Genomic DNA, 21,672 nt, shown 5'->3' on the forward strand with positions numbered 1-21,672 from the left:
AGTAACAGGGGAGGCTCCGAAGCTGTTCTCTGGGCTCCTGAGCTTTCCTCCTCCGTTATTAGAAGTATGGGAAGACCTTGTTTTTACAGTAACCTTCGTAAGATGCTGCGTTACAGGTCCCGCCAGACTAGTGAGAGGCGCTCCCTGTGCTGGGAGCTTAGAATCAAAGGCTTCAGAATAAACAGTTTACGCACCTTCTGAAAGACTGCCCTTCACTTACCATGTACTTAGAATCTTAAAATGCTCATATTCATAAAATGCCTGCATTTTCATTTCCTTATTTCTCCGACAGTTTTGGAAAGCAGTATTAAAGCAATGAGCAGCACTTTCTCTCTTTTGTGGGGGGTGGGCAGACTAATCGAGAACTTCTGGGAAGCACTGTGGTCACTTTAGTAAGTAACTTACCTGATTCCAAACCCCGCATCTTGGATGTGTCTCTCTCTCCTTTTTCAAAGTAAAACAAATAGCCTCTTAAAAAGCCTCTAAGCTCCTCCACAGGAATATCTTCCCATTTCACTAATATTGAGTCTGCAGATGTATCCTCAACAGTAAAATTAGGTGCAACGATTGGAGCTGCGAGAGGAAAAAGCCAACAGCTGAAGGAGAGTTTACTAACACAGAGCAAGACACCAATGGCTGACGAGAGTTCTAGCCTCAGGAAACAGCTAAGCTTGGAATCACAACTGTATTTTCCATTCAATCATAAACTCTCACAGATACTGCTATGAACTTTTGCTGCAAAGCTAGTAACCAGACACACAAAGGCAGAACTTACCATCTAGGGAAGCAACCTATGCAAAATCTTTAAGTGGCTACTCATTTGTATTTCCCTTTTTTATTGATAGTCTGGAGTAAGTGAATAGTTACTTAAGTTTGTATAAGTGCAAATTAAGTATTTTTGACATCCAAATCAAGATTTTGTTAATGACCATACATTTGTGAAATATAAACATTAAATAAATGAAGAGTAAGTAATCATAAATACTTCTAAAATTATCATACAAATTATTTTTCCTCCCTTGAACTGAATATCCCAATTTCATCTATTCTTAGAATCCAATGCTGTCAATTTATAATTTCTCACGTTACCCTGAATTCTAAGGAAACTTATCCACTGAACTTACCCAATTCCTCTGTGTATCCAATCACAGAACGTAACAGTTGATATCCTTGATTTCTGCACCCATACAGGAAGAAACTGTATCTCACCCCTGGTCGAAACTGATCTGTAGGACGGACACAATCAGTAAACTTTCATAAGGGCACATTACTATGAATATCTATTTCAGAAAGATCAACTTTATAGTAACTTACTCAGAACCTGTCAAAGCTAATTTTAAACAGATGCTTTCCTATAAAAACACATCTAGATTTTTCAAAATTTGTAAATAGTCTGAGTAGAAAGTTGATGAAACCAAATTCATTTTTTACTATAATAAAGTTTAGCACCATAACATGGTGTCACCTTGAAGAGGCGAGGAACGGTGATAGAAGCTTCGATTTTGTTCCTTAAACCAGCAATGCCGCCTTTGTCCTGGTTCTGGTCCAGGCCCAGGGCCATGTCACCCGCTCTGAAAGCCCCCTGACCAGTGTCAGTTCTGGGGGCGGGAGCCGCTGAGGCTCTCCTCCTGCGCCAACAAGCAGACCCTGCCATTGCTACCGCCTTCTGACGCCTGGCATGAAAGGAACCGGGTCGTCCCTTAGCGTCTGTTCCTCCTTGCGGCATCGCCACTCGGTGCCCGGAGTCAGCTCCAAACAAGAGAAGCACCTTCACTTCACTGTGAAGCTCCTGGCAGCACAGCACCAGTGGGAGAGGCGGGGAACCCAGAGTGGGACAGAACAAGGGCCCCGGCCCAGAGAGGCTCGAGACAGGCTGGGGGACAGACGAAAGGGGGAATCATAACACACTGTGCTAGACGAGAGGGACCTGTTGTGGACTGTGGCACCTTCAAGGAGGGAAAACGCCACCAAGTGACATTGAAGGGCGATCAGGAGCTCACCAGCAGTGGGCCAGGAAGAAGGTTCTGCCTGGGGAAGAAGGTCAGTACACGGGTTCGCACTGAATTTGTGCAACACACCTTTTCCACAGTGGGTGACGCGCCAGCTCTTCTGCTCTGCGCCCAGAACACCAGAGGCTGCAGGCTCCTTAGTGAGACGGTCACCCTCTACTACCCCCTCCACAAGTGTTTTCTTTAGGAACAGGACACTCGAAGTTATGATTTTTTTTTTAAATATATTTATTGATTATGCTATTACAGTTGTCCCATTCCCCCCCCACTCCACTCCATCCTGCCCACCCCCCTCCCTCCCACGTTCCCCCCCCATAGTTCATGTCCATGGGTCATACTTATAAGTTCTTTGGCTTCTACATTTCCTACACTATTTTTACCCTCCCCCTGTCTATTTTCCACCTATCATCTATGCTACTTATTCTCTGTACCTTTACCCCCCTCTCCCCCTCCCACTCCCTTATTGACAACCCTCATGTTCTAGTTGTTTGTCTAGTTTGCTCTCGTTTTTGTTTTATGTGTGGTCGTTAATAACTGTGAGTTTGCTGTCATTTTTACTGTTCCTATTTTTGATCTTCTTTTTCTTAGGTAACTCCCTTTAACATTTCATATAATAAGGGCTTGGTGATGATGAGCCTCTTCAACTTGACCTTATCTGAGAAGCACTTTATCCTCCCTTCCATTCTAAATGATAGCTTTGCTAGATACAGTAATCTTGGATGTAGGTCCTTGCGTTTAATCTTGGGTAATGTAATTATGATGTGCCTTGGTGTGTTCCTCCTTGGGTCCAGCTTCTTTGGGACTCTCTGAGCTTCCTGGACTTCCCGGAAGTCTATTTCCTTTGCCAGACTGGGGAAGTTCTCCATTATTTGTTCAAATAAAATTTCAATTTTTTGTTCTTCCTCTTCTCCTTCTGGCACCCCTATAATTCGGATGTTGGAACGTTTCAAGGTGTCCTGGAGGTTCCTAAGCCTCTCCTCATTTTTCCAAGTTCTTGTTTCTTCATTCTTTTCTGGTTGGATGTTTGTTTCTTCCTTCTGGTCCATACCATTGATTTGAGTCCCAGTTTCCTTCTCATCACTATTGGTTCCCTGTACATTTTCCTTTGTTTCTCTTAGCATAGGCTTCATTTTTTCATCTGTTTTTCGAACAGATTCAACCAAGTCTGTGAGCATATTGATAACCAGTGCTTTGAACTGTGCATCCGATAGGTTGGCTATCTCTTCGTCGCTTAGTTGTATTTTTTCTGGAGCTTTGAAGTGTTCTGTCATTTGGGCCATTTTTTTTTTTTTGTTTGTTTGTCTTGGCGTGTCTGTTACTTTAAGGGGCGGAGCCTTAGGTGTTCACCAGGGCGGGGTAATGCTGGTCCTGCGCTGTGATGCTGTACGTGGGGGCGGGGCCGAGAGGGAGCAATGGCGCCCGCTTCACTGTCCTCCGGATTTCAGTCTTTCACTCCGCTACCCACAATCAAACTGGGCCACTCTGGTGCTGGTTCCTGAGTAAGTGGGCCTGTGCACACTCTAGGCCCCTGTGGGTCTCTCCAACAACCTCTCCTGTGAGGCTGGGAGTCTCTCCTGCCGCCCCAACCCCCAGGGGCGCTTTCAATCAGAGGTTTGAGGCTTTATTTCCCCGAGCCCTGGGTTTTGCAGCGGTCTGCTTCTCTGCCCGCCGTTCGTCCGGTTTATCTGTGGGCGAATGTGGTGGTGCAAGGTGCTACCTGCCACTCTGCCTGCCCCACTCTCCGCCACTCTGAGTCCGGCCCTCTGGGTTTATCTGTGCAAATGTGGGACTGCAGGGTCTGCTAGTGCTCGGACTGCCTGCGCCATTTGTCCCACACTCCGCCAGTCTCAGTCCTGCCACAGCCACGCGAGTCCTCTCCACCCCAGTGCCGTCTCCACCCCTCCTACCAGTCTGGTTGAATGATTATTTTCTGTTTCCTTGGTGTCGGTCCCCCTTGCTGTTCGATTCTCTGTCAGTTCTGGTTGTGCGAGGAGGCGCAGTGTGTATACCTACGCCGCCATCTTGGTTCTCAAAGTTATGATTTTTTAATCATAGTTTTTAGTCTTATTTTTTATCCTCACCTGAGGACACGTTTATCGATTTGAGAGAAGAAGAAAGGTGGGGAGAGAGAGGGAGGGGGGGAGGGAGAGGGAGAGAGACATTGATGTGAGACAGAAACATGGATTCTGTATGCTCCGACTGGGGACTGAACCAGCAACCTTTGGTGTATGGGACGCCGCTCCATAATTTGAGAGAGAGGGGAAGGGAGGGAGAGAGGGAGAGAAACATCATGCACCCCCTACTGGGGACCTGGCCAGCAACCCAGGCATATGCCCTGACGGGGAATCGAACCGGCAACCCTTTGGTTCACAGGCCGGTGCTCGATCCACTGAGCCACACCAGCCAGGGCTGACTGCATGTACATTAGTAAATGTGTACCTAGTTTGATGTTCCAATTACTCATATCAATAGTGTTCAGGATTCCAATGCCTACAAAGAAAAAGCACCTGAGTGGGTTAGAGCACAAGGCCCGTGGTTTGAGGTCACAACGAGAAGAGAGGTGAAGGAGTAGATGACTGGGTGGGAAAAGAGGAGGAGAAACACCTACCATGGCCACACACTGTTCTAGTGGCAGGAACAAAAGACAAAATTCCCAGCTTCTTGAAACTTTGAATTTGAAGCCTGGTGATGTCACACACTAACTAGTTTTGTGACCTTGGGCAAGTTTCCTAACTTCTCTCAATGCTGCTGCGGGGCTTGGCTCGCCTGCCTTGTGGATGGAACCTGCCTCCCCTTCGCATCCCACAGCTGCCAGCTTAAACTCACACACAGATGCTGCACCCTGCCCCAGTCCATCCCCACGATGCTCAAAGCCCAGTGAGGAGGGAGGAAGGAGGAGGGGCCAGAACCTGTAGAGGGAGCAGGTTCCATCCTGGGAGCTACCTGGGGGGTTGAGGGGAAAGGCAAGGGCAGGTGCAGGGAAGAGCGGGGTGGGGTGCAGCTGGGCATGCTGGGAAGTGCAGTGTGCAGGGAGAAAGGATCAAGGGAACTGTCCTCTCTATCTGGGCGGATTCTGCAAGGGAGCAGCATGGCTGAATTCCAAGTAGAACAGACACATAATCAGGCCCCACACATGGTCATCTAATGAAGGGGACTTATCCTCACCATTTGACAGTGAAAAGGGAAACGCAGAGAAAAAGAGTCTGCACTGTCTGCTCTGCCAAACCCCACTAACACGGGAGGGACAACCACGGGAGTGGAAGGACATCACCACCACAGGATGCCGGTTCCAGAGCCCCCGTGGGGAGGGACACAACAGCCAGGTGCTCAGAAGGAGCAGAGACTGTCGAAAGAGGCACTTAACTCCCAAGCACAAGGCTGGTCTAGCCTGCAGGTTATCAAGTGCCCCTGGGGCTGCATTCAGGCTGCATGGGGTCAAGGGCAGCTCGCCAAGGAGGCTCAGGGCTCCTCACAGCCACCAGGGAGCTGGCCCCACCCACTGTGCCCGCTGCCAGGCCAACGCCCCTGGGCCTGCCTCAGCCAAGTGGCGATGTGGGTGCAGGGCCTCTGTGCACAGCCTCTCCTGACCTCCGTCACCAGGCCCTGGGCAGGCACAGGCAGCCGCAGCCACAGGCCCCTCGACATCCCTGGGCCTTCCTCCTGAGCACTGCCCCACGAGGTCCCACCTCCCTCACAAGTGCTGCTGAACCCTCCGTTTCAGAGGGTGCCCCCATCAACTCGTCCTCCCGTGTGCTGCTTGGCTGCTTTCCATCATGACAACAATAAATGATGCCGTGGTGACCATTCTCAGACGGGAATCTGGGTAGCTCTCTCACTGCTTCTTAGAAGGGATTCCTAGACAAGTAACAAGGATGCTGCCCCAGACCGCCTTCCAGAAGAGCTAGACTGACCAGCACCTGGCCCCGTGGTCAGGGAGAATGGTCACTTCACTGCAACCAGGCACCCCGCACGCTGCTCTTTCTAAGAATACGTTTGGAGCGCCCTGAGAAACACTCACCAGATTCTATGAGGGTCTCGGTGCTGTTTGCAGGGACTTTCTTCCAGTCCATAAGGCAGGGCTCCGCCTGAGATGAGTTACACCACTTAACGACGTAGTCACAAGTCATGTTGGGGTTGTGGTTCCACGTGAGGAGAATCCCTTTTCCCATTCCAACAGCCTGCTCTGTTCTGAGATCATCTTCAACAAGAAAGAAGGACACTTCGATGTTAACAACAGTGAAGTAAGGCAAACCTCATGAAAATGGGGCAGGAGTTACACGAATTACTTCACTGTACAGAAATGTTAAAAATAGTGCTCAACCTGGATAAACCTTCAGTTAAAGTTTAGAAGCATTGCTCTGTCACTGCTGCTGTGACTATGGTAACTACCTGCTGAAACGAAGTGATAAGAAAGCCGTTTGATCCGGTGGTGACGTAGTGGGGCCAGGAAGGCTCCACAGGGCGTAAGGGCATGGCAGCCCCCCCCCCCCCCCCCCCCCGCCCAGGGCAGCAGAGCAGGAGCACCTCGGCACAAGGTTGGGGGGCGCTGCAGCAGCCCCTCCTACATTGCCGGAACACTGCCCCCTCCCACGTGGGCTGTGGGGATTCAGGGACAGGACAGGGAGAGGAGGAATCTGCTGAAACAGTTTGGGAAGGAGAGCTGAGGGACAGGGTGGCCGGTGTGGGCCAACAGGGAAGAGCCTGAACAGGGCCTGTGGGGGACGGAGTGGGGAGGTGCAGAGGCTGGGGGGAAGGGGGCCAGCGTGGGGTCATGTCGGGTGTCGGCCTAGGTGACAGGGGAGGCCCAAGTTGGGGGGGGAGCCGTTAGCGTGGGTCAGGGTGGCATGGCCAAAAGGGGGAGGCAAGTGTGGACTGACCAGTCTGTCCTGTAAAAGTGGTTGGGAGAGGAGGGGCCCACAGCGGGGCATGGCGGCAAGGTGGGGAGGCAGGGGCTCAGAGGAGGAGCTATCGGGGCGAAGAGGCCGGGGACGGCCACTGAAGATCCACAGCTCAGGGGGCTGCCAAGGCGGTTCAGGAGGGAGGGACTCCTGACTGGGCACCCAGAGAATGCAGAGGCAGGCAGGCAGTAATTCTAAAGTTACACCATTTTTACAAGTTTATGCTGAAAGTCTTATTCAGACTTTAAGAAGAATTTCTTATCAATAAAGGGTTCCTACTGAAAGCATGTCCTTTCAACAAAGCCGCCACGTAAACTGAGTGTCTTTTCCTGCCGGACAGGTTGAACACAGCCTCGCTGTCCCAGGAGCCGACTCGCGTGGGGTTGGGGAGACACATGAACATGGTATCTGTCAAAACATTTCCTCCCAAGAGTAACATCCACCACCACAGCCCCCAACACTGTGCGCTAAAGTGACTGGGGACAGTGACTGCCTCGCCCACCGGGGCAGATGCTGCCACTCAGGACCAGCGGCCACTGTCTCAGGAAGCAGCTGATGTTCACCCGTCCGTTCTTCCTTAGGTTGGGGCAGCAGCAGCAGCAGCGGCAGCAGCAGCAGCGGCAGCAGCAGCAGCGGGCCGTGCGAGAAGGAAGCTGGGGCACAGGAGAGCACGCAACACCTTCGGAACGTTTCCCTCTGAACCCCCGTTCTCCCGCGGCACGCCACCTCAACCACTCACCATTGGGAATCTCCATGCTCGCTATTGTAGACGGTGGGGATGAGCCGGCGGAGTTCTTTGCCACCACGCTGATAATGTAGTCATTTTTATCGAGTTGTATCTCTGCTTTGTGTTGAGGGTCAGGGATCTCAGAAAGGGACTGTGTTTTCTCATCTGACGAACAGGACACGTTATAGAAGAGTATTTTTCCGTTAGCTTCATTAATGGGTAAAGGCTATGAGAGACAGAGGTAAATTCGGTTATGAGAACCTGCCAGAGTGACTATGTGACGTGGTAAGGCCATCGAGTCCAGAGCGGACGCCACACCCGTCATAAAGATGCCCAGAGGAGATGGAGCTGCTCACACTCTGAGAAGCCTGCCGAGACCTGGGCAAATCAGGACGGGGCCCCCGAGGAAGAACGGTACGTGCCTGGAGCACACAAAAGTATAAACACAGAATCAATAAAAAGCCGCATTTAGCCTCACATTTTCTCGTGCCCAAAAAAGTTATGAGAAGCACTGCTCTAAGTAAACAGAAACAAAACATTAAAAAGTATGGCATCGTTTTTTTATTTAACATTTACTGCGTTCTCATTTTAAAGTAGTGTGTGCTCATTAGAGAACATTTGTGTTATTTTCTGCTGGTCAACAGGCCCCTCGGGCCTTCCCAGTCTTGCCCGCTGGCTCCTCCTCCTTTGCCGACCCTTCATATGCGGCCACCTCCCAAGGCCCAGCCTGCCTCCCCCTCCCTGCAACGCTCCCTGAGGGATCCCACTGACAGCGGGGTGGGCAAAGCAGTTACCGTTGTGAGTGCATGAAGCAAGGAGTTTATTCTGGTATCACTGTTTATTAATTATTGCTTTATTTTCCATACGAATAACTGTAGTCCTACTTTCGCCCCACCCTGTAATGTAAGCCCCTCAAAGCCTTGTCTGTGGTTCCAATCTCGCTCCTGAGCGCCTAGACCCCTTATTCAAACCCTCCGCTACTGGACTCTACTTGGGTACCCCAGTGGCACATGTTTAAAAACCTCAACACGTCCAAACAACTTAATTTTCTACCCAAGTGGGGCAGAAGTAATTAACCTTGGGGCTGCAGTTAGATGCTGAATCACTTCAATAGTTTTAATCCTTGGTTAAACAGTCATCTAGTTGGAACCATATTCCAAACTCCTTCCACACGGAAGTGACTTGTATAATCGTTACTGTGTTACTGTGAAATCTGACGGACAGCTCAGGGTAGCAGGGGATTTCTAATCGGGAGGAAGAGGAGATGCTACCGTCCCCTCAGACGATCTCAAAGCAAGGGAGCTTGTACAGAACATGCACTTGGGCTTCACTTGACTCAAAGCTGTACTGACATCAAGTTTTTGTAAAAATAATATTGTTTCCTCTGAACAACAAAACCCACCATTTATATGAATCTGGTTATGATTGCTCTTATGAAATTGGAGGTAGAAACAACTGCTGGTGTTTTGAATGTTCATAAATCAGATAAAAAATACAGCAACAAAAATGCCTGCTCTACTAGGGAAAAACAGTCAAACAGAGCGTGATTCATGTATTACCTAAAATTTTACAAAATCATCATTGCATCGTATTATGCAATTTAAGGGACACAAATTACACATAAAATATATAAAAAGTTGGTTTCCTATTCATCAAAGGAAAAAAATGCAACATAAACAGCAGAATTGTAACTTGCAGCTTCTGGCTGTGTTTTTAAAGCAAGAGGCCCTGAGTTCATGAAATCCCCCAGGGCCCTTCAGAGGCCTCATAAAATCAGAACACAGGGCGCTGAGGCCCCAGCCCATGCTCGCTAGGCTGCCTGTGGTGCAGCCGCAGTTAGGAGGGGCCTGGGCGCGTCCGCAGCCAGGTCACTCTCTCAGCAGTTCTGCACGTCTCGGAGCCCCTGGCTCCTCGATAACCCAAGGACCCTCTGAAAGTTAGGTAGTTAACCAAAACTCAAGCCATCTCAATATCCAAGCAAACATTAGGTACTTACCTTCCAATATATTATTAAGTTTTTCCCATCGGAGCGCCACTCTCTCCAAGTGTCTGGTCCCTTTGAGGGAACTAGGGAAGAGAGATAAAAGTTAGTACTTGAAGATGTGTGCTGGGTCGGTTGATAATGTCAATAATTGAGATGGTGGTGCTTGGAAATGTTCAGTGGCCTCTCCCACACCACGTCAGGGTTGGCTTGCGTGGCCAATAGGGTCTGGCAGAATGAAGGTGTGCCCTTCTGAGGCCAGGTCATGAAAAGCACCAGGCGGGCCGCCCTGTTCTCTCTGTGATCCCCAAGTCCAGGAGGAGCCGGCTGCTGTGCTCTGAGGACACTCCAGCAGCCACGGGAGGGAACCCACGGGATGCAGACCCTCTGCCCCAGGAAGCCTGCAGCCCCCACCCTCACGGTGACTGGCCTCAGCGGAGACTCTAAGCCAGAGCCTCCACCAAGCTGCTCCTGGGTTTCTGACCCACAGACACCGTGAGATCATAAATGCTTGCTGTTGTAAGGCGCTGAGTTTCGGGGTAATTGGTTACGTAGCAATCGGTAACTAACTAATGCACTCTTCCCCTGGACTCGCGCACTGGATTCAGGTTTGATAGTCCAGGTAGTGCTCACACACACTGCGAAGCTCTGCCCCTCCCGCCAGCCTTCATGTGGAGAGAGAACATCCGGATCAGCACGTGCCACCACTTCTTGTTTTACTATTTGTTAAATGTGGCGGCAGAAGTTTTATATTCCCTACACCACACAGTGCAAATAAAAAATCTGCTGTGTTTTGGTGAATGATTCCTGAAAATCACACCTATTTCTATTTTGTTTTAAAGTTTACATCTGATTAATCAAGGATGGAATCTTCATTCTGTCATTGGAAATTATATTCAGAAAACCAGTTACCTGATCTGATGGCTATTCTGACCTACGTATGCTGTAGGGGCTGAAGTTCAAGACCTTAGCCCCATCCACGCCTCAGCCTTAGGTCAGAAATAAAAATCCCAACAAACTCATTTTTAATGAAAAGGCAATCTAAATAGATTGTGAAAAGCCCAGGCCAAGGAGGAAAGAGCATGAGGAAAGCCGCCCCACTGTCTTAGCTCGGCTGCTCCGCGTCGCTTCGCTGTCTATGCGAGCACACCGTGCGCGGGCAGCACAGCACAGTCAGTCCACAGGGCATGTGCCCAGCACACCCCATGAGCTCCCGGGACTTCAAACCCATCACTTAAAAGGTCTGTGTAATATTGTGCTAGCATGTGCTGTATAATTACAGAACTTACCTAAGCATTCTCCCAGTTTTAGTGACTCGGGGTGACATTAAAAAAAAAAAAATAGTTGTAGAATTCCAGGATCCACAGTAATAATTAACCATAAACCATTTAGTTAACTTACTGGCTTCTGTGGTCAAATACTGTTTCTCGTTGCTCCATTTGCTCCATTTCCAGAAAGTTTCACCAGAACAGCGGATCCGAAAGGTGTACACGGTGTACGGAGTTAGCCTGTCCACAGTGGTGAGGTAATTCGAACCGTCTACCCCTTTGATGGTGGCGTTCCGCTGGTAGGAAGCAAAGTAATGTGTGTGCATGAAATGCCAGGTGTGCGCAAATATACACACAGACACACACACACACTTTTTTAAAATAAGAAAGCCTCCCAAACTTGTAACAAATCGACTGAATGTCCACATGAGTTTGCCTCTGGAAGACCAAAGTCAGTTCACCCCTGTACTACTTCAATTCTTATGTAAATGCCGAATCAGTAACATTATGCTCTGAAATAGCAGGAAGCCAAGCCGAGGTGTCTTGTTAATCCAACCACTGAATCTAATTAACAGTGGCCAATTAAAGTATGCAGAGAGGAGAATATAAACTTGGTAATCAGTCAGTGGCTCACGGCGATGCAATAAACCTTAACGGATTGGTGTAATCTGAGAAGGCCTTGAGGAGGACCTGGGTCATTGGGAGGAGACGTGGAAGCTTACTGGAGGCTGCATCATCTGGGCACTTAGTGCCTCTCATATGGTGATAAACACGCAGACCGTTCGGCAAATACTTCAACTAAGTCAAATTACAGTGAAGCAATTCAAAACGAATTTGAGGATCTGCACATCTCAGGGGAGCCCCCAAGTTCCCAATTACTTACGACGAAGGAGCTTCGGGGGTTACGTTTTGCAGTGTGACTGATATTCTAGAAATCACCAGGCAGTTTTCAAATGAATATTTAAGTATGACATCATTTATTTTGGACTTACCACAAATTACAAGCTGGTGCAGTATAAAAGTCAACCTAAGTATTTAAAATGTATTAAAAGTCATGTTTTGACTTATAATAACCAATTATAACTTGCTCCTGTAGCTGTGCTTAGCGGTTTTAAAAATCACATCATCTTTCCAGTGCCAATGAGTCCATTATCTAATGCTAAAGGTCACAGCGAAACTACTCATTAATTCACAAACTTATTGAGCACCAGCTACATGCCAGGTGTACCACCAGACCTGGAAGCAATCTGAGTAGTGAAAGTCAAACTCATGTTCTATGATAGCTGGTACTGTAATTGTCTTTAAGGGCTAAATACAATCCTGTCAAATTATACTCCTGTGTAATATCTTGGTTCTTAGTCAATCTCTGTAATAACCAGAGCTTATACATATAAATTGACTTAGTTATTTTGAAAGCTAAGTGTTTTATCCAAAATAACCTCTAAGGAAGTTTACAGAAGAATCTCACTCACCAATTCTTGTACTGAATTCACTTTGTTGATTTCAACCTGACACAACAGCTTAATCTTTGCAAAGTTGCCTGGTAAATGCCAGGAAAGCGTAACAGCTGTTGCGTTAATATCTTTCACTTTGATTGAAGTAGGAGTATGGGGATAAACTGTAAATACAATTTTTAAAGGTTAATTACTTCAAAAGCCATTTTCTAATATGACAAATGAGAATCAAAGAAAATAAACATCAAGAGAGGTACTGTTAGTGCTGATCAACAATACTCCCCACTCGGTATTTGTGGGAGACAGAAGCTCCACTGTACTGCTGACAACATGCCAGCGTTTTTTAAGAACCGATCACACTCGAGGCTCCTCAATCAGTGTCAGGAACTCTAACCAAAAGGTGGTTAGAATATAGCCTCCACCCTCAAGGAACCTCTAATTTACTTGGGGAATGACACGCAAAAAAGAAAGAAAATTTGTAAGAGTATATATGCTAAGTTCACAATGTATGGCATTCACATTAAGTGCTATAAGAATTTAGATGTAAACATGGTAAGGAGAATCCTACAGTAAAGATGGGACTTCGGCCCTGGCTGGTGTGACTCAGTGGACTGAGCGCCAGCCTATGAACCAAAGGGTCACCGGCTCGATTCCCAGTCAGGGCACATGCCTGGGTTGCAGGCCGGGTCCCCAGTTGGGGGTGTGTGAGAAACAACCACACATTGATGTTTCTCTCCCTCCTTTCTCCTCCCTCTAAAAATAAATAAATAAGAAAGATGGGACTTAGGATGAGCCCTGAAAGAGGAACCGGAGAAAAGCTGGCAGAACAAGTGCAGAAGAGCATTCCAGGCTGGGGCCTGGCACGGCGAGGCATGGGCCACTGCACTGGCGATGACCAGTCTGAGTGTAGGGGGGGTGGGGGGTGGGGGTGGGATGAACCCTGCAGTACATCAGGCTGAAACGGCGGAGGGCGGACCAAGACATGCAGTCACTACCACTCTGTCCTCAGGTAAAGTGAGGACATAAAAAGACGATGGGAAGAAATAACTGATGAAAGTGCTTTATGTTCAGCAAACACGGCCGGTCTACAGCAGAGCAAGTTTGGTGTGAGCCTTCCTCCCCAGACCGTGAGTCTGCTGTGCTGCTGACGCCCACGGAACGGCCATGGGAATGAATGCCAAAGTGTTGCACCGTGTTGTATTTCTATTTTGAGCTCTGTGTTAGTAAGATTGGTAAAATTAAGACGTCATCAGCAATAAAAAGGACTGCACTATTTATTGATCCGTACAACTTGGATGGATCTAAAGGTTATTACCTTTAGTAAAAGATGCCAGCCTCCAAAGGTTATATGCTGTATGGTTCCATTTACACGACATTCTCAGAATGACAAAGCAACAGAGGTGAAGAACAGATCTGCTGGTGTCTGGGGACAGGGTGTTGGGGGGGGCAGGGGGGGCAGTGATAGACCAGTTCGGTGTCTTGACTATTGGTTCCCTGAATGTTTACTTAAAACCGCCTGCACAGACCTACCTGAGTACACACACAACACACACAACACACACACACCCACACACACACAACTGGATGGACATGAAAACGGGTGAACGCCGAGCAAGGTCGGCAGCCTGGTTCACAGCACTGTCCAAGGTCAATGGCCTAGTCTGGATGTTGTACAACGGTAACGTAAGATGCTACCCTGGGGAAAGCCAGGTGAAGGGGTCACAGGGCTCTCATTTATTATTTTTTGCAACCACCTACAATTATTTCAAAGTAGAAAGTCTTTAAAGATTGGGCAAAATTTTCTCAGAAATAAAGTGTTAGGTGAAGCCACTGACCCTTTCTACGTAAATGAGTATTTCAAAAATTTACCTGGGTTCAATAAAACGGTGAATCCGAAATTACACATTGTAAAGCTTTTAAAATAAAATTTACGAGATCAATATTAGGCAGTTATAAAGAAAATAATCAGGACAAAGTAATCCCTAGGCTCACTTTTCCTTCACCACAGGACATTTCACGACTTCTGCAGGCATGTGCAAGGCGCTGGTTCGTGCAGCCGCTTACCTCTTTCGGTCACATTAACTAGAATCCGTGCTCGTGACTGGCCCAGAGGATTGTGAGCATTCAAAGTAAAATTATACAGTTCTTGACTTGGAAGGATTTGAAAGAACAACTGGTAGCTTTCATTTATGAGCGCTTCAACTCTTTTAAATTTAACATATTTTCCTGAAAAACTGTTAATTAAGAGAGGAATAAAGAATATTAAAATAATATCAAAATGTCAAGAGATAAACAGTCCAGGAAAATGGGTAAATTTCTGATAATTAATGTTTTCAAAGTCTTTGTAATTACAGATGTACTACATACTCAGGGAAGAAAATGGCCAGAAAACAGTCTCCGTTTACACTTGAGGGTTCTTCCCTCTAGGCTTTGTGAAAAGGGAGACGAGTCGAGCCTGCACGCATTCAGCTGCAGTACTGATAGCACACACCCAGTTTTTATACCACGCATTTGGTGTTAGAGCCTGCTCATAACATAAAAGAGACGGGGCATTTCCCTGTGTCACGTGACGACCTTCTGACGGACGCCTCGCTGTTTGTCTGACACCCTTTCCTGGTTGCCTTTACCTTTCGAACAAAGTGTAACTTGTGTTGCGTGGGCCCACCAGTGCCGTTGGTCTGCCTGGGTCCCAAGTACATATAATCTCTCTTAAATCATATGTCTCACAATTCAGTTTTTGGGGAATATCAGGTGGATCTAAAAGGAAAAAGGGAAAAAAATGGAGTTACTTATTTTAACATATATGTTCCCTCCAAGTATTATGTCTCATAAACATTAATTATATTTTGTATGATTTCATTAAAAATGAAATAATGTATTGTTTATATTTTACTTTTTGAACAATACAGGAATTACCATTCTTTCTATAGCATGTTTTTAGGAGGTCATATTACATTAGAAATGACAGATTAAAATATACCTAAGAGTGACTATTAGCTCATTTGAAACTCGCAAGTGGTGAACTGAAGACACTATCACTTTTTTCCCCTTAAATACTACTTGAATCTACCAAATCTCTCCAAGGAAGGTGTACCCAGTAAGTTAGAAAAATCTACAAGTTAAAAGTATTATTAATGATCACCCATATACATTTGAAAAGAAGTACCAAATCGTATTGTAAGTCAACATACGTGATGTTACAAGTTTCAGAGTTCTTACATAAGTTACAAGGACTATTATTTATAAAGTAATTCTCAGTAAAATTCTGCATCTCCCTGAACTCAAAGTGACTGTTGTTGTTCTGTCATTTTCATTCTTCACTAAAACGACTCTCTCTGACTTTGTTCAGGCAGGACTAGAAAGAAAGTGTTTTCTGAGTGTGTCTGATGGAAAGTGACGAGAAAACTGCAAACTAGAAAGAAGTGGAAGCAAAGACAGAAGGAGAAAAAACATGAGAGGGCAGTATTTAGAAGTTAGTGTGTGGATTTTCTTTTCTTTTCAAAGAAATTAACTTAATAAAAGAATTAACTGAAGCTAGGCAAGCTAGGTATAAATCACCTGTATTTTTATGTACCAACAAATACAAAACGCATTTTTAAAATCAAAGCCATTTTTATGAAAATATTTTCAAATGAGAAAGTATAAAATTTGACGTGTGATATAAAAATCTACATTTTCTAATCCTATGTCACAGTGTATTATTTTAAAGTATCTTAAATATGATGAAAGATTAACATCAAGGTCAATATCGAATGCTGAAGTGGTGCTATCGAAGGGGACTAAATGGTAATAGAAAAAAGTACAATAAAAAATTAAAAAAATAACTATGATTACTGCACAAATAATTGTTCATAACAATTATTTGGCTTATGATTAAATTAGCATATGCATGAATACTAACAGGTACTAGTAAATAACTACTCTGTCTGCTAGATAATAAATTTATTTTCAATTACAAGAATAAACTGGAGAGAAAGAACCACTTTTATTGGTATAAACATCAAACACGGAGGAGTATCTTTTAGGTTTCCTAAAAGATACACAAGACCTCCCATCCCTAAGACAAACAAAAGAAGACCCAACTAACTGGAGGATGTGCCATGTCCTTGGTTTGGGTGACCCACTACTGTGAGAGAGAAAATTTTCCTACACTGACAGAGGTAATGTAGTCCAAACCAAAATCGGGGCAGGTTTTGATGATGAATGTGCCTGTACAGGGGGAAAAGCTGAACAGAAGCTGACAAGCTGATGCTAAACTTCTTTTCAGTCTTTTCAATACCTTGTGGGTTAAGAGGATGCAGAAAGGGGAAAGGAAGTAAATGAATCTTGATTCCCGACTCATACCATCCATGGTTCTGCCTGTAAGTGTCTAACGAGCTCCCTCTCAAGGGAAATTCTACAGCTGCTTCTGAGTTCATAAACCCTGAGCAATATTTAAACCTACAAGTAATAAAGGACTGGAATACTCTTTCAAATAATAGCACCTGTGAGTATTCTCATCTTTCCAGTTTTCATTTTGTTCTTTCACTCTCAAGTGGCTACCTCCCTTTTCGGTATCACCTACCAGCTTCCCTCCCTGCACCACTGGGTCTCGACTTAGATGGCAAGTCATTCCCTAAGATACCCTTAGGAAAGAAAATTTGATTTTTCTGAAGTTTAAATGTGAACGTAACCTCACTCTCACTTCAATCCCACATGCCTTACTGGGGGCAGGGGGGAGGTGCAAAAAAAGCCTAAGGGCACAGCCATCACACTGAGAAGGTGCCTGTGCCGGTTATTCATTCCCTTGGAAGCAGATCAGTAGCTCACCCTGACTTTCTGTGTCAGTGGGAAGGAGGCCAAGGGCTGCTGATCTGGAGCAGAGCCGAGAATCGTAAAAGAGCGAAAGGATAGAAGCTCCTTCTTTCTCTCTGCTGCATAGAGTTCCATTGTGTAAATATACCATAGTTTAAAGAAGGAGCTTATACCCTTTGCAACAGCATGGGTGGAACTGGAGAGCATTATGCTAAGTGAAATAAGCCAGACGGTGAGGGACAAATACTGTATGATCTCACCTTTAACTGGAACATAATCAACAGAAGAAAAAAGCAAACAAAATATAACCAGAGACATTGAAGTTAAGAACAATCTAACAATAGCCAGGGGGGAATGTGGAGGGGACAGTGAGGAGAGGGGATTACAGGAACTACTATAAAGGACACATGGACAAAACCAAGGGGGGGGGGTAGAGGTGAGGGAGGGAGGGGGTTTGGCTGGGGTGGGGTGGGGGGATGGGGAGAAAAGGCATACAACTGTAATTGAATAACAATAAAAATTTAAAAAAAAAAGAGCTAAAGGAAATCACTAAGCTTGGGTGAGAAAACTCACAAAACCCATTCACTGCATTTCACACACTTCATTTCATGAGCCCCTCAGACCCCACGCAGAGCCTATGAATGCGGAATGCAGGGGGACGGCAGCTGGAGACAAAGCCATCACATCAGAGTGACCACAGGGGAGGGGACGGAGAGCTCAACAGACGGCGTGATCTGTGCACATCCCACACAGGCCACACACACCAGGCCATTCCCGTAGCCACTGAGTGGGCTTAGAACTGCAGGAGTGGCCACGCTGGTCGAGACGCCTGCGCTCAGGGCAGCGTCCACACGGCACAGTGCGAGAGGACGCGTCCTCGCACCCGTGTCCTCCAGCCACCCTCTCCTCCAACTGGTTTTTTCCAAGGTGGAGAAACATAATGTGCTGCTGAAAGATTTTGAGCCAAATCATTACAATTTCTTTAATTTGGGTACTTATTTTAAAAAGGTATGCTACAATTACATGGGAAATTAACTTATGTGAAATAATTACTAAAAAAGGTAGGATTTGCAAATATTATATACTAACTACTCCCACTCAACAAAGCTGTTAACCAAGAATTTAAACTATAAGTTAGCAGATGAATGCCTCAAATCTTATTACAAAGGCTAGAAATCATACAGATACACATATGTACAAAACAAGCTTAGACTTCACCTTTAACTGAGTAAAAATTCTGGTGCCTTTTATATCATTTATATTAAAGAATAGAAGACTAAAAAAGAAATAGAATCACACCCTTGCCCCTCCATAAAAAACAAAACAAAATATTAAGGCTTTTGGAGAGAGCAAAAAATGATGAATAGAAACAAAAATTTGTACTTACATCCTGCAAAAATAACTGTTCCATAAATGTTTTCTTTTGTTGTGAAAACCACATTTGTTCCACTATCTTCAGAAACAGAAATATTGTGGATCTTGATTGCAACGTTTTCCCCATCGAGATGAATAAGGGGACATTTCGTGTAGCCAATCTGGGCCGATGACACTTTTTCTTGAGTCACACAACAAAATGTTATATCTGAGCCCACAAGTATCACTTTGTCTTGAGGAAAAACCTTACCCTGAGAATCAGTAGACCCTAGAAAGATCAAAAGAAATTACAAATACTTTAGAAGTCTTTTACCATAAAAAACCCAGTGTATACAAAACATACTTGGGGTACACTTTGTAATAAGGGTGGCCTGAAGACAAGGTATGTCCCCCAGGCTTCAAAGGAGCAAGACATATACAAGAAGTCAAGTGTGTGTGGTTCTATATGGTGGCATGATGGTGGGGGAGGGGATTGTGTAGGTCAATGTCTAAGGTCACAGGTTAATGTCTCAGAAGTTCTAGAAGTTCTATAAAAAGGGTTTATATCCACACGTGAAAAATCAACACCAAGAGGAAGTGTTGATTTTAAATAATTCCATTCCCCTGAAATGATTCCATGTATTTAGGGCAGACTTCTTACTTTCCATCAGCCTAAATAAACATTTGAGTATTCTATATCCTAAAAAGTACTTTTTCTTTAATGCCAACTCCGCAGCTTAAAGCCTACCTTTGGTTTTTATTATCCCAAATAGCCCGTCTTTTAAATTACCTGTACTCTCCTTTCAACCTGTTTCCTCGTTCCCAGACTGCACTCTGGCTCCTACCCCAACCTTTCTACTGAAGCAGCCGGCTGACCGAATCGCTCAGTCTAGTGGCTGCTTCTGAGCAGTCTTCCCCTTTGACGGCCACAGCATCTGGCACACTGCCTAAAGTCCTTCTTCAAACTCCCTTCTCTCCTAGGTCCCTCACTGCACCCTCCCAGGCTTCTCCGAGCCCTCTGGCACCTGTCTGCTCCGCTGGTCTTTCTTCTCTCCTCCCCTTGGACATAAAGCTTCTAAGGGACCGGTCCTTGGTCTCCATCCCCTTTTCCCTGAGTCATGGTAACCTCCAGGGTTAAAAAATTTTCACATCACATATATGCTAATGATTTTTCAAATACATATCTCCAGCACCAACTAATCACCTGGATGCCACACCTCTGTTTCCAGCTGCCTATGAGACTTTGCTATCCAGACACTTCACACGTGCCTCAAGCTTGATGCATTAACAATGAAATCAGTCTTTCCTACCTAATTTGTTTTTATATTTTCTGTCTCAATGGAAAGCCGCACCAGCTACCCAAACTAACAGTCGTCTTTGGCTCGATTTCTCCCTTACCAAACACTGCATCACCGGTTCTGATTCTGTCTCCTCGGTGTTCCTGCACCTTTTCCCCTTGTCATTTCTAACCCCGAGTGTCCTAGTCACGCCTCCACTGTCCTTCGCTGAACTGCAACGAGCTTCTCCTTATCGAGCCACCTGCTTCTAGGCCCTTCTTCCTCCGATCCATTTCTCCAGATAGTCCCTAATGCGAATAATATATGACGATCAGCCGACTTTTTAAGAACTTAGTTTTACTGTCAGTACTTTGCTAGGCCCTCTCCCATACTGCCGGCATTCTACCTGCGAATGAGTTTTACTCAATGTCCTGATAATTTGGGGCATGTCTGCAAATTCCTGTGTCTCTGCAAAAACTGTAGGTCACAAGGTCTACTCTGTGGATGACAGACAAATTGGGCGCCTTTTTTTTTTAAAACAAAATATAGACTTGATCTCATTACCACCTACACAAAAATTTCAGATGCTCTTTGACATCTATCTACTACATTGACTTTCAAACCGGGACATTTATCCAATTGCTCAGGAAGTTCTTTAAAATTTAAAGTTCTTTAGATTCCTGAAGTCTATCTCAGACTTTTTAAATGAAAACCTACTGGGATGGGCTGTGGCTGGGTAGCTCAGCTGGGTAGAGCATCGTCCTGATACACAAGGGTTGCGGGTTCAATCTCCAGTCAGAGCACATACAGGAAGCAACACATGGATGCATGAATAAGCGAAACACGTCGATGTTTCTCTCTCTCTCTCCAAATCAATTTAAGAAATACTGGGATGGGGGACTTGGAAGATCCCCAGGTGACCTTCATGCAGACAAATGGGGATCCGAGAACTCAAAGCTTAAACTAAATCTCACCCTGAGGCAAGGTTAATCTCATTCACTTGAAACAAAAATTCTTTAAATAACAGACACTTACAAGAAATGTTCTTCAGGGGGCTCCAGTCGCTCCACTCTTTGTGACCAGAGAAATGAGGGTCATCGACGTAGCATCTAAGTCCCACAGAGTGCGTGGCGCACTCCAAGGGCATGTCGGAGACCCAGCTCCAGTGATGGACAGTATCTTCACCGTTCAGAGTTGTGTTGTAGGTCACCTACAGCAGGGACAAGACACCACAACATTCTACCTCCCAGCAGTGGTAACTTCCGCACCCTTCACACTGTATCTAACCACCAGCGAGGTAAGGTAAAGGGTTGTCCTTTTATAAAACTATCCCAGCTTCCTACAAGGCACGAAAGGATTATAGCAACAATAACCATGTCTCATTTACATTAACTTCAACTTCAGATCTCACTCCTATATATCGTTATAAAAAGTGTGGATATTCCAGAATGTTGAATACAGTTTACAAGAAAATATACCATTGGTTAAAATGATCTCCGTTTGTCATGGAGCAAAAATAATGGATTTGCACGTCCAAGAATTAAAGTCAAGGAGAGGACCAGCATTTCAAAACAAAAATAAATTACTGACTTAGACTGAATTTGTTTTTATTATATGTGTGTCATATATTTAAATTTTTATTTTAAAATAAACATATCATAACAACATACAATATTAATCTCAGTCATGAAAAGTGGACAAGATTTTAACCAAATATTGAGGATCTACTAAAAGAGACAACAAATTTTAAAAAAAGTATTTCTTTTTTTCTTACTTCCTGAAATCTAACACAAGAGCACACAGATTTTTTTTTAGGTGTAAATGCACAAGGGCAAAAAATAGGAGAAATACCACCAGTAAAATGTGATGCTGGAGAGCAGCTGAACAATGGGAGCTCACTCAGAAGACCTG

The 21,672-nt window shown here is 45.4% G+C and overlaps 1 protein-coding gene across 3 annotated transcripts in view; it reads right to left on the reverse strand.

The window, feature by feature from the left end:
* Positions 1-21,672, reverse strand: part of LIFR (LIF receptor subunit alpha) — a 68,718-nt gene that overhangs the window by 10,394 nt on the left and 36,652 nt on the right. For all 3 annotated transcript variants that reach the window (XM_053914436.2, XM_053914427.2, XM_053914434.2), the window contains 11 exons: positions 20,797-20,971; positions 18,519-18,773; positions 14,965-15,094; positions 14,402-14,571; positions 12,356-12,501; positions 11,017-11,179; positions 9,631-9,701; positions 7,647-7,860; positions 6,028-6,207; positions 1,125-1,226; positions 406-573 (listed from right to left, as the gene is read on the reverse strand). In XM_053914436.2, coding sequence (XP_053770411.1) covers positions 406-573; positions 1,125-1,226; positions 6,028-6,207; positions 7,647-7,860; positions 9,631-9,701; positions 11,017-11,179; positions 12,356-12,501; positions 14,402-14,571; positions 14,965-15,094; positions 18,519-18,773; positions 20,797-20,971 — 1,774 coding nt within the window. The remainder of the gene's footprint in view (positions 1-405; positions 574-1,124; positions 1,227-6,027; positions 6,208-7,646; positions 7,861-9,630; positions 9,702-11,016; positions 11,180-12,355; positions 12,502-14,401; positions 14,572-14,964; positions 15,095-18,518; positions 18,774-20,796; positions 20,972-21,672) is intronic.

The sequence above is a fragment of the Desmodus rotundus genome, chromosome 1 (assembly GCF_022682495.2).
Source record: "Desmodus rotundus isolate HL8 chromosome 1, HLdesRot8A.1, whole genome shotgun sequence".
Classification (NCBI taxonomy): domain Eukaryota; kingdom Metazoa; phylum Chordata; class Mammalia; order Chiroptera; family Phyllostomidae; genus Desmodus; species Desmodus rotundus.